Raw genomic sequence first — 13,175 nt, 5'->3', positions numbered from 1 at the left:
TGGCCCGAGATTCTTATCCTCGCAGGTAGGGGGAAGTAGGAGGGCCAAGGAAGGCCAGCCAGAGAGTGAGGGGAAAGGATGTTGGAGTACCAATAAGGAGGAACTGTCTTGTTGGCATTTAAGCAAAGATCGTTGGCAGAACACCAATTTTGAATGGCGATTAGGCAATCAGATGAGGGAAGGAGAGGAGGAATCCGAGGGAAGCCTGAAAATGAGTTGGGTGTCATCAGCATAGCACTGGATGTTTGAGCAGAAAATGGAAATGCTGTAGACAAGAGTTGCTAGATATTGGTTTAAAAGCCAGAGCGAGAGGTTAGACCCCTGGGGAACACCACAGGTAGAAAGGGAGATAGAGGATAGGAAGGACCCAAGTGGTACCTGGGAGGGTCGATCAGAAAGGAAAGAGGTCAGGCAGGCCAGAGCCTGATCAGTGATGTGCAGGTTATCACAGAGATGATTGAGCTGGATGGTATGGTTGACTGTGTCGAAAGCAGAGGAGAGAGCAAGTAGAATGAGGACGGAGGGAATGTTAGAGTTAAGGTTGGAGAGCAGGTCTTCACGGATGTTCAGGAAAGCAGTTTCCGTGCATCTGGCAGCTCTCAAACCAGATTGGTGGTCATGGAGAGAACCAACAGAGTTGGAATGGAGATTAAGCTGAGAGAAGGCCAACTTTTCCAGGAGCTTCCCCAAAAAGGGTGTAATGGAAATTGGGCGATAGTTGGTCCAGAGGGATCAGCGGTGGGTTTTTTGAGGAGAGGACGCACAAAGGAGTGCTTGGGAGGGGAAAGATCCAGAGGCAAAGGAACCGTTACAGAAATCGGCAAGGGCTGGAGTGAGGGTATCAATGTGGTCCTTAATGGTTTTAGAGGATCAGGGATGGACCTGTTTTGATGAGGCTTTCATAGATTGATAGATCGGACTTGTCTAGCAACCTCATCTGGGGAAAAAAAAAAGAGGAAAGGAGGAGAAAGAGGGAGGGCGGGGGTGGCTGAGGGAGAGTCAGCAAGCCAGAAAGGAGAGGGGGGGGGGGGGGAAGAGGAGTGGGTGGACAAGATGTCCTGGGTTTTATAATTAAAGTGAGAGGCAAGGGCATTGCAAAGAGCCTGGGAGACGAGAGGAGGGGTAGAGACTGCAGCAGGGTTGGCCAGTTCCTTCCAGATTTTAAAGAGTTCGACCTTGTTGTTGGATACCGCAGAGACAAGCTAGAATGTGACCTCTCTTCTTGGAGCAGACAGCAAGACGGTATTCCCTTTGGAGCAGGCGACAGGCCAGTTTGTCAGAGTATGAGCAGGAAGCCCTCAATTTCCGCTCAGCCGCCCTTAAGTGTAGCTAGGTCAGAGTCATACCAAGAATTACTCGACTTTGGACTTCAAACAGAGCCTCATGACAGGGGCAAGAACATCAACAGTAGCAGAAATAGAGTAGTAGAGCAGGGACAGGGCTGTGTCAGGGTGCGAGTCAGCCTGAGGTGGGGGCTGTGGGGTTGGGGGGCGGGGGGGGTGCCAGCGAAAGCCTCGATTGACCCATGCTTCATGGGCCGGATGTCCAAGAAGGAGGGTGGCAATCTTGGGGTAGGCTTGGCTTGGGGGGAGGAGATGGAAAGATAAGAGGAGAGGAGGCAGTGATCACTCCAGGAGAGAGGAGTTGCAGTCCAAAACTTTGCAGACATCTGGCATAGGTGTAAAAAAGACTAGGGGGGCGGGGTGCAGTCCAGGTTTGGCATGCTCAATGGATCAGTTTCTTGAAGGAAATTGTAGGGTTGGTTTTATTCAACATAGAAAAATATTTGGATCATTCTTTGCACAGAGCATTGCATGTTTGCTCCTGAGTGTAGGCATTTGGGATGCACAGTATCAGAAACTAATTGGACACTCTACAGGTGTGGTTACTGCACTGAAATGTGGGTAACATTTTTATTTTGCTTTTAATATTGCTTTATTTAATGTATATGTTTGTTTCTTTTGCCAGATTGAGTCAGCTCCATTCTCTTACCTTGCACCTTGGCCCTTTGCACAGGCGAAATAGCTGGTTTGCATAAGGAGGGTGGTGGTGCCAAGTGACGCAGCTGTTGGCCCGAGTGTTTGGGAAGTCTACATCTGGTTTAATTTGAGAATGCAACACTGTTGGAGGGCCGTTCGGGGATGGGGAAAGAATATTTTTTGGGAGAGATTTCCAAGGGAGCAGCTTGGTGGTCAGAATAGAAGTGTATGATATACATCAAAATAGTTTGTGCCCCAGGTTGAAACACATGCTTCAGAGGTTTGACTGTGGTTTAACCAATGCTGTAAATTCAAGTTTGCTGATGCATAGTGAGACAATGTGGTCTTGGAGGTGGCGGGAGTATGTTTGTAAATTGAAGTTTACTAAGAAAAAGGAGTCTTTCTGCCTTGTATTTAGATAAATTAGTAATGAAGTCAAGGTTGCGTTCCTTAAACCAAGGTGAATAAAGCATAACAAAATTAATATAGAATTTGGAATGTTTTCTGCAATTGTGTATATTTAACAGCAATATTGTAAGTGAATGAAAACTGCCCAATTGCACCTTTCAGATTACATGTTCCTAAGAAACTAAGGTTTAAGAAAAAAAATATAGGTGTTCCTGAAAAAAGAAGGTATTGAAAAGAAGAGACTTCAAGTAAGCTGTACATAAAGTAGATTTATACAGAACCCGTATGCCATGTGTGTTGGCTTCACTGTGCTCTGCTCTATAAGAAAAGAGGGAGAAGGTTGATTGTCTAATAGCAAGTACTCGAGACCTGGTTGCAGCTTGGCTTCTATGAGGTCAGCAGGGACACCACCTTCAGAGTTGCTGAGGGTGGGAGCCACAGTTCTGATCGACTATTGCAGTTTGGATCTACTTCACCACTGATGTTGAGATGTGGGATATAACTCGAGAGGAGGGATTAGTCGTTGCCCAATAAATGTTCATATGTGCAGGCCGAGTATTGAGGATGTGTGTGTACTGATAGTTTTTTTTTTAGAAGACTTAACCATGAGTAGGTTAAACAGGAAAAAGAAGGGGACGTCACCAAAACTAGGGTGATGTGGCGGGGAAGCGTTTGGCACCATCCAGTTGCGATGTTACATGTGCAATCCTGAAATAAAAAATAAGACTGCTCTAAGAAATAATTTCATTATTGTGTGGGTCTATTCGAAATGCACCACTTTAGAAACTCCTGATGCACCCTGTTCTTTGCACCGAGGGATTTCCAAAATGGTTATCTCCCACTCCCTGTCCCCCTTACCTACTTTCTCTATCACTATCTGGAGACAGCCCCAGAAACCCTGGCCCCTCATCCTACAGAATGTCCAACACAACCTTTGCCTAACTCCCCTCTTCATTATCTGAGGGACAACTCCAGAAGCCCCGCCTCATCTTCACCCTTACCACCACCCCCCCCACCCAGAAACCTTGCACAACCCCTCCATTTCCATGGTCAGTTGCCCCCTCCCCAACCGACTCCTCCACCCACTTACCACTCTTCTCCGGCTGGCCTTCGCTTTCTACTGGACTAAAAAGGCCCCATTGAGATTTAACTATCACCAACTAAAAATCTATTTTTACAAAACGTGGGAGAAAAATAGTACCATTACTCTTATCCACGTAGTGGGAATAAGTTAAATGTTCTGGATTTTGATTGTGTCTGAAAAGGACCTTCAGTAACATTGAGCATTACAGCAATACCGCCTTTTCCTGGCAACACGCCTTACAAGGATACCTTTGGTCGGTCAGGAAAATCATGCATGACTTACTGTATCTCAGGCATTCTTTGAAAAAGGTGAATTCTTAAAACGGGTTTTTTGAGATGTTACAGATCACCTCCTCTCAATGGAACAATGCAGTGAATTGGGTCAGAAACGATTCTCACACTAGTAGAAGTCTGTTATTTATACATTACTATTTTTGTTGTTCTGTGAACAAATCCCTTGTGTCTTGGTCTATTTGCTTCCCCTATGTCCATGGCGAAGGGGACACCCATCTCTTTGGCACACAGGAATGATCCAATCACATATTCAGTGACTAGAACAAGACTATACACTTTAAACTGACAAAGGTTTTCAAATTCCTGTCAGCACTGAACAATGTGCACACATACTTTCTACCTGGGTCCACTAATTGGAAGATACCATGAGGGCATTTTTTTTTTTTAGGCATCTGTATTATACATAGGTCAGAATCAGTGGACAAACATTTTCACTTACCAAAACTGCATACACTTTATAATAATGACACTCACAAAAGACTAGATTGTAAAATAAGGACAATTACCATGACAATTAACATACACAAGTTTTACACATTTCCTATTAAAAACAGTCTAGTACATATATTAAATCTACTTTTAATCCCATTTCAATGATCGCCTTCGCTTGCTCCGGGTACATGGTTCTTCATGGACACCATGTTGCAGTTCATTCAGATGCAGAAAAAACACTTACAATTAAACCCCGACAAACTGTAATAAATCAACTCCTACCATCTGTAAGTTTCCATAAACACCTAAGACTATTTGTGAATATAGTAGAAGCTTTTTTCACCGAAAAAAAAGAAAACAGAAACAAACATATCCATGTAACCTCTTAACAGTCACATATGCAAATACATATTTACATATTAAAATTGATATTCACATTTAAACATTGGCAACAAACACTTAAACAGATCTACTGAATATGTAGACTAGTGTGAAATCCACAGCGCAACAACCCTAATCGGTTCCATTTAGAAGATGGTTGTTGGTACGTTGTATGATGATTTTAAAGCAGATACTAACAAACCAGAGGAACTACAGTGACACATAATGGCCACAGAAGAATATACGCATTGCATTCTCTCACCTGACATACTGGAAAGCACGCGTCTGTGACCCAGAACCATATACCTACAAAAAAATTTAAAAAAATTTAAAAAAGCAAAGGTTACTTGCAAAGTAGGCTGCCCAGTACACCTAGTGCCGTATATAGCGGATAATGTTTTGCAGATTTTTTACACAATTCGAACAGTTTGAAAAATCAAAGTGTGCCGCCTTGGTCTCCATAAACCTCCCCCCTCTCCAGCTATGCCGCACCTATTGTATGTCGGCAGGTGGCTCTGCACAATTTACATGCAGACAAATTTCCCTCAAGCTACAGATGATAATTTAATATTTCCCATTGTGAGAAATGTCAGGTTCACTAAACAATCAACCATCACCCTCCTATAACAATTGCGTAGTTTCTTCACCAAGATTTATTTTAAAAACAGACGGAAACTGTGCAATTAAGGCATATTTCTTCCAAATCTATTGGCCAACACCACATGTATCACTACCCAATGGATAACAAAAATGACAGACTGGATTTGCAAGAATGACGGACGAACGCAATAAGGATCATAAATCAGAACTTCCAATAGTGAGCAGTGGGCAAGAGATCAGTAATAACGAAAGCATGCAGGGAATTTGTACCAGTTACCAAAGGCAGTGTTAGAAATAATCTGAGCATGTTGGGCAAGCAATACAAATTAGAAGGTAGGGGAGTGTCTAATAATCAATCATCCTCTGTGCTTGTTAATTGAAGACTAGTCTCTCCATGGCTTAAAATGGTCAACAAACAGTAAAGCGGCGCGGCAAAAGGAGGTGAAATTCCCGTGCCATTAGAGTGTCAGGAGAAGTAGGAGAGGAGTAGCATAGTGTGGAAGGCTGGCGTGGCTGACGCAAGGAGTTGCACAGTTGCCGGGCATGTGAGGGAAGGGCAAGCCCCATGGCAAAATAGGAGGAGCACGGATACCAAGAGGAAAAGGAGGGACAGAGCGGATCTCCCCAGGCTGGAGTGTGGTGAGGGGGAAGCTCCCCCGCACCGGGAAGGAGCGGTTATAAAGCACCTCGGTCCCAGGAGCAAGAGGAGGAAAGAGGAGGGGACAGAAAGGAGGGAGCAAGAGAGCCCGTGGCACGACACAGAGTGGAGGCAAGGAAGGATCTGGATCGCAGCTCCAAAATACAGGCTCAGTGAGCATAAAGGGGCCAGAGGTGAGTTGGGAACAGTACGGGATCACGCCCCACTACACAGGTGGTGTCTAAGAGGACGAAGCCCGGAGGAGAATGGGCAGAGACCTGATGCCCTAGTGAAGATACTAGGGGCTTAAACGGGGCCAGAGGCAATTAGGAAAGAGCAGAGGGAGCACAGTGGAGGTTCCAGGATATAAACAGTGCCAGGTGACTTTAAGGGAGCTCTGTGAGAACAATTATTAGACGGAGCAGAGTGGAATTAAAAGTTAAACCTCCCCAGAAGACAGAAATAGACTGGTTGGTGAAAGAGGAGGTGGGGGGGGGAAATCACAGGAAGGGACTGTGCACCCAATACAGAATTAGTGCGTGGATACAGACAATTGGTGTACCTCAGAGAGAGTTCAGTAGTATCCACATGTCTAAAACAAGAGGAAAGGGCATACCGGCAGCCCAGCAAACACCTCAGACGAGACAAGAGACAAATATCAAACCGCTGTGTGGTGCAGAGACATCCACACATTGCAGAAGCGGAAGGGCTAGCCTAAGCCCATCATCGCAGAGGACCTGAGAAGGGGCAATTTCAAGAACAGTTTATAGCCTCCTTTCAAACCCAGTTTGAGACTCTGGAAGAAGAAATTAAGCAGTTGGTACTGGAGCAGAAATCGACAAGAACAAGCCTGAAGAGAGGACAGATAATGTGGAAAAAGGTAGTTCAAAATTTGGAGGAGGAAATTCAGAAGAGCGGCAAAGCTTTGGAACACCTTTCTAGTCTGTGACACCCTGGCGGTCCAGTGAGATGATCTTTAAAACCGGTCATAGACATTGAATATCAGGATAAAGAATCAGTGTAGGATAAGGACTTGAAGAGAACAGTTCAGCAATAGTTTGCAGAAATATTAGCAGATAGCTCCAAAGACTTGTTCTAGATGGACCGCTTACATCGAGTGGACCCACGAACAGCGTTGGAGCCAGGCTCACGACAAAGGGACATCCAGGTGGCAATAACATCGTATGGTCAGAAAGAAGATTCTGAAGAAGGCGAGGACAGCGGGCCAAGTGCACATTAATGACAAAGTACAATTATACCAAGATATTGCACAATCCACCCTTCTAAAGTTGGAGGTTGAGGATTAGGGAAGAGGATGGGGGTTGGCAGAAGGTGAGATACACTGACACACGATTAAGGACAAGGGGGAAGTGACAATGGTGATTAAGATAAGATGAAGGCCCTCAAAGTATTAACGTACAATGTAAGGGAAATCAATGCCCCCATCAAGAGGAAAAAATTGGAAACAATTTTGCAGGGGAATACTTCGGTATCGATAAACACAAAGTAAAAGGAATAAATGGAAACTGTGAATACAAGGGTATTCCCAACTCTAATCAGTCGATTGTAGGGGGAGAAGAAGGCAGGGGTGTTGATCGAAATACACAATAGATTGGGGGCACAGGTGCTGGAGTCCCAGTTGGACATGGAAGGGTGGTACCTTTTCTTGATCATTATCCTTGGAGGGCAAAAGGTTACGTTGGCCTCAGTGTATGCTCCAAATACAGGATAAGATGGGTTCTCTCGGGAGGTGTTGAGGTTAGAAGTCTTTGCTAAAGGCGAAAAACATTTGCCAGGAGATCTCAATATAGCATGGGTGCCACTGCAGGATAGGAGCAAAGGAACTATGTACGGAGTGATGGTCCTATCCAAGACACTTAAACAGAAAATGACAATACTGGCCCTACATGATGTCTGGAGAGCAGTAAAATGACAAAAGCAGGGATGCACATTACTCTCAGGTACACTCCTCCCTGTCCAGGATTGATTATATTTGGGCTTCCATAGGACTAATGGGGAAGGGGAATGATGTAGAATTGGGATCAATTTCGTTGTCTGATCACGCCCCACTTTTGTTGACTATCAATCTAGGAAACACTGGGGGAGGACTATAGAAATGGAAGTTCCCCGCAGAACCAGAACCTTTGGCCAGGTAATTGAAGGAAAAGAGGTGCTCCCAGGCGATTTTGAAGCTTAGTAATAGCCTAGGACAGGATAAGACAAATTAGGACATGGGGGGACATTTTTAGGAAATGCTTCCAAGCCTTAAACACATCAGACCTGGCAGAGCTCCCACTTCCACTATTTATGGAGGATGAAAGTCTATAGATGAAAAAATCCAGGAGGAAGAATGGAGAAAGGCTATTGGAATGATGCCAAAGAACAAGGCCCCCGGCCTGGATGGGTACCCAGAGAGCTTTTTTTTTAAAAAACATTACATGGACATCCTACCTCCAAAGCTTGCAAAACTATCCACACATTTAAAATGAGGGCGTTCCATTACACAATCGATGAACGAAGATAAAATGGTAGTGTTTCCTGAACAAGGTAAGGATCCGGCGTCCCCAGGCTCATATCACCCAATAGCGCTGATAAACCTGGGTGCAAAACTATACACAAATATCCTAGCAGACAGATTAATGGATCCGATTCCGAAATTAATCGGCTAGGATCAGTCAAGGTTTACACAATCTAGACAAACGTTTGAGAATACCCGTAGAATCTGCCACTTAATTGAGAAGAAGGCCATGGCCCACGACCCAGCAATGCTAGTGTCTTTAGACACGGAAAAGGCATTTGACAGGGTCGAGTGGTCTTTTTTGTTCCGCACATTGAAACAAAGGGGGTTTGGGATGGGGTATAGTCAGATGGTGCAGGCAAAACTATAATACACCAACAATTCGTATCACTCTTAACGGGACAATTTCAAAGACAGTGACTTTGGGAAGGGGCACTAAACAGGGATTTCTGTCTTCCCCGATATTATATTATGGGAAACAGGATGAGTCAAAGCTACCTCTCCCTTTAGTGCTAGGTAAACGTGGACACAACCAAAATCTAGTTTAACATAATTAGATTATAATAGTAAAGCATACATAGTTAAAACAAAGTTTATTCTAAAAAGATAACAGTGGTGACAAGAGAACATAGCCACACATTATATATGCATGTGGAAAGTCAAATTTATTTCACAGTGTGTCACAATATTTAATACATAAAAGGTTTAATGAGCTATGATCAGTACAAAGCCCACATCATATGACTGACTTTCCACATGCATATATGTGTTGCTATGTTTTGTTGTCACCACTATGTTATCTTTTTAGAATAAACTTTGTTTCAACTATGTGTGCTTTCCTAGTGTAATCTAATTATGTTACACTAGATTTTGGTTGTGTGTCGACGTTTACCTAGCGCTAAAGGGAGAGGTAGCTTTGACTCAACTGGTTTCCCATAATCTTTGTCATACCCTCATGAGTCAGGCCCCCCGTGACCAAACAAAAGAGGGTCCTTAGCCTATTTGTTATGACCCGATATTATATGCCACATAGCTAGAACCCCTATTGGCTTGTATTCGGACGGTGGATCAGATAAAAGGAATAGTAATGGCAGGTGAGGCACATGGTGGCATTATCGGACCCAGAAAATTCACTGCCGCCTCTCAGGAAGGAATTGGAAGTGTTCGGGGTGGTGTTGGGGTTAAAGATTAATAGACAGAAGTCTAACATTCTGAATTTATCTGTAAACCCGGATGTGCTGGAAAAGTTGGGGTCCCAAATGCACTTGGTGATTGCAGAAAAGGGAATTACATATCTAGGCGTAAGTCTTCCGAAAACGTTAGGACAAATGTATGGGGCAAATTATCCGCCACTACTCGATAAGATTAAAATGGACCTCATGAAATGAAATCCCCCTTAAAATCTCATGGTGGGGAAGAATGGCTGCGATAAAGATGGTAGCTACTGCCAAGATTTTTATACCACTTTCAAACACTGCCTAATAGAATCTCAAATAACTTCTTTAGATCCCTTACTAAAACCATATCGTCATACATATGGAAGATAAAAATTTTAAAAAAGGGTGGCGATTTACACAGTAACGGCCCCAAGGAATCGAAGGGGCTTAGCTTTTTCCCCATTTTCATAAATATTTCGAGGCAGCCCACATACGGGTTACAAGGGAATGATTAGCAGCAAATCAACATAAAATCTGGCCCAGACAGGATAGGGCGTTAGCAGCATCATCCCTCTTGGGAGTCATGTGGTTGAATAAAAAAACTGACATCGCAACATTACAATTAGTGAAATAGTGGGGGTGGAGGTATGGGATTCGGCAGTGGAGCGGGAGGGCATTAACGCTGAACCCCTCCCCATTTCACCTGCTGTTTGGGAATCCAGACTTCTGCCTGGGATGGAAAATGGGAGCATTCAAGGCTAGGAAGGGGCGGGTTGACTGAAGATATGGGATATGCATCAGGGACAGACTTTGAGTGTATTCGGGATCTAGGTTTAACAGAGGGATTGGATTAAATATAACCAATTGAAGCATTGGCTAACCGACCCAATTTTTAGGGAGGCAGCTACTAGACAGTTGACACCATTTGAAGTGTCTACAACGACACATATGCGATCAAGAAACCTGGTGTCGAGTCTTTATAGGTACCCGAATGATCATGAAGAAGAAGTACAATGGAAATATATGAAGAAATGTATTTCTGTACACTGTCCGGTGTGGGCTTCCCATCACTCTAGAGCGGCGTCCATGGTGACCGTCTTATGGCAAGGAGGAACCTGAAAAGCTCCCTGGACGAGATGCTGCTGAACACCCTATCACCCGACAGATCTTGTCCGTAAAGATCCCCGATACTTGCATCCAGGAACTCCTGGAGAGGTCTCATGCGCAGTTTGCAGAGGTTAACAAGGTTTATGTCAGGAAGACAACATGCCCAGAAGCGACTTGATGGATCGCACCATTTCTGCCTGGCCAGACAAGTGCTGCACCTTGCCTTGTTTGGTTTACACCCTCTCCTCCGAGGGAGACACCAAGCACGTCACTGTTAAATTCTGTGCCTATAAATAGTGTGTCCCGAGATGGCTTCAAGCAAGACTTTGGATAGTTTATGGAGAACCCCAGCTCTGTCAGCAGACTTACGGTCTTTGTCATGCGCTCGCTTGTCAGGGACTGCGAGCGGGCACGCACCAGCCAGTCGTCCAGGTAGGGGGTATAAGTGGATGACCTGCAGACAAAGCTGTGCTGCCACCGGGGCCAGGCACTTCATAAACACCCTCGGGCCAACTTCAGGCCGAATAGCAGAGCCTTGAACTGGTATTGCTGACCCTGCACTACGAACCGCAGGAATTTGCAGTGCTTTGTGAATGGGGATGTGGAAGTGGAAGTAGGCGTCCTCCAGGTTCAACGTCAGAAAATCTACCTGTTCCAGTTGGCCGTGCACGTGATGCGACGTGACCATCCAGAACTTAGACTTTAAGTACTTGTTTAGACGACATAGATCCAGAATCTGCATCCAAACCCCTGTCTTTTTTTAACTAGAAATTATCTGGAATATACGGCGCCCCAGAGTCGCTGGGGGAACGGGCTCTATTGCCCCTTTCCTTAACATGGACCGCACCTCCTGCAGAAGCTGTGGCATCGGTAGTTCTTGCTGCTGAATTGGAGGGAACCGTGGACACTTGCGTTGAAACTCCAAGATGTGGCCCTGTCTGAAAGCATCCAGCACCCATCTGTCCGTGGTGATCTTTTCCCACGTGCTGACTAACTTCACCAGCCGGCCTCCCACTGGGGTGCTTAAGTGGGGGCCCGGAGCCACGGACGGTTCAGGGCTGCCTGGCGGAAGGTATTCTGCCTTGCAGAAAGTGCCGCCACTGACCGCTGCTGCCTTAAGAGCGCCCCCTGTACGCTTCAGTGGAAGAGCGCGAAGGCTGCCTGTAAGAGGTACCATAACCGTTTGAAGATATTCCTGGCTTTCCTTTGGAGGAGCGAAAGGACAGGGATCGTCATTGCTGCAAAGCTCTTAGGGAACGTGCCATCTCATGTCGGTCTTCATCGCCTGCAAAGACTCATCGACTGCCTTTCTGAAGAGGTTTTCCCTGTTGAACGGTATATCCAGCACCTTTGTCTAAACGTTCTCGCAGAAGTTTGTAGCCTTCAACCAACCTTGATGATGCAGAAACACCCCATTCCCCATCTGGTGAAAACCTGTCTGCGATGTCTACCGCCACTGATGGCGTGATCCGAGGCCACTTCACCTTCCTAAAAGAGTTCCAGTGCCTCAACCTTCTTGTCTTCGGGCAGGAAGTCCAGGATAGGTCCCAGCTATTAGAGTTCCCGGTTAGATCAGGACAAAATGGCTAGAGCGTTTCGCCATCTTGATGGTAGAGACTACTGTGTAAATTATCCTCTTGCCCATTGCATCCAGCTTCTTCCACTTCAGCAGCCATGGTACCTCCAGACCAGAAGACTGGTTCACAGAGCGTTTCATAGCTGTGGCCGAGACCAACTAATCCGGCGAGGGCTGGGGTCTTAGGCACCTGAGATCCGAGTCAGGTACCCTGTACTTCTTTTCCAATCTGTCCTGTTTGGTCATGGCTGTACTTGGATTCTTCATTAGGGCTAGGCCCTTTTCCCAGATGTCGTCCAGGAAGGGAACAGACATGTCCTTGACTCGTGAAGTTGGTACAGAAAGCACTCCATCTCCTCTGGGGCCAACTGAAACAGTTCCGAGGTCCTCGAGATGACCAAATGAAAAGATCGAACTCCATCTGGAGAGGAGGCCCTAGGGGGCTCATCAACGTGCTGAATCTCCCTGTCCGCCGTAATGAAATAGTTGTCCTTGTCGTTACCAGTAGCCGTGCTACCTGTGCTAGCTGTGCCCGTGTCCATGTGTGGATCCAGAGCTCCAGTAGGAGTCTTGGGTTGAGGAGGTGGAGGCGGAGGGGTCGGATGATGCAGAGGATCCGCTCCCGCTTGGACTTTCCCTTCCACGGGGAAGAGTTCATCCTCAGAGGTTCTGGAGGTGCCGGCCCTGATGTAGCCATCCTTTGTTGGATTATGGTGACCAGTGTGCAGCATGGACAGAATGTCCAGAGACACATGCCTAGGTCTAAGGGTAAACTGACAAAACAAAAATAAAATAGGTCCATAGGCACCCCTCTTTGAGAACGAACACGGCTAAATGACCTGTTCTTCAGAAGGTACCCACACAAGAGTCCGCAGCCACACTTAAGCTCACTGTACCTTTCACAGAAGGGAGATATCCATTTGCATGTCAGTCTTTGTCCCGCCGACAAGGGCAGTCCAGCACCGAAATGCTATGGCAATTCTCTTCTGAACAAGAGTACCAA

General features: G+C 45.7%; 1 protein-coding gene across 3 annotated transcripts in view; it reads right to left on the bottom strand.

Moving 5' to 3' along the window:
* The window catches only part of UXS1 (UDP-glucuronate decarboxylase 1), a 474,798-nt gene that overhangs the window by 214,579 nt on the left and 247,044 nt on the right, over positions 1–13,175 (bottom strand). For all 3 annotated transcript variants that reach the window (XM_069636899.1, XM_069636898.1, XM_069636900.1), the window contains exon 11: positions 4,840–4,883. In XM_069636899.1, coding sequence (XP_069493000.1) covers positions 4,840–4,883 — 44 coding nt within the window. The remainder of the gene's footprint in view (positions 1–4,839; positions 4,884–13,175) is intronic.

Source organism: Ambystoma mexicanum, chromosome 7p (assembly GCF_040938575.1).
Source record: "Ambystoma mexicanum isolate Mex_15411 chromosome 7p, UKY_AmexF1_1, whole genome shotgun sequence".
Lineage (NCBI taxonomy): Eukaryota > Metazoa > Chordata > Amphibia > Caudata > Ambystomatidae > Ambystoma > Ambystoma mexicanum.
The sequence above is the reverse complement of the archived record's forward strand: the minus strand, read 5'-3'. Positions and strand labels throughout refer to the sequence as shown.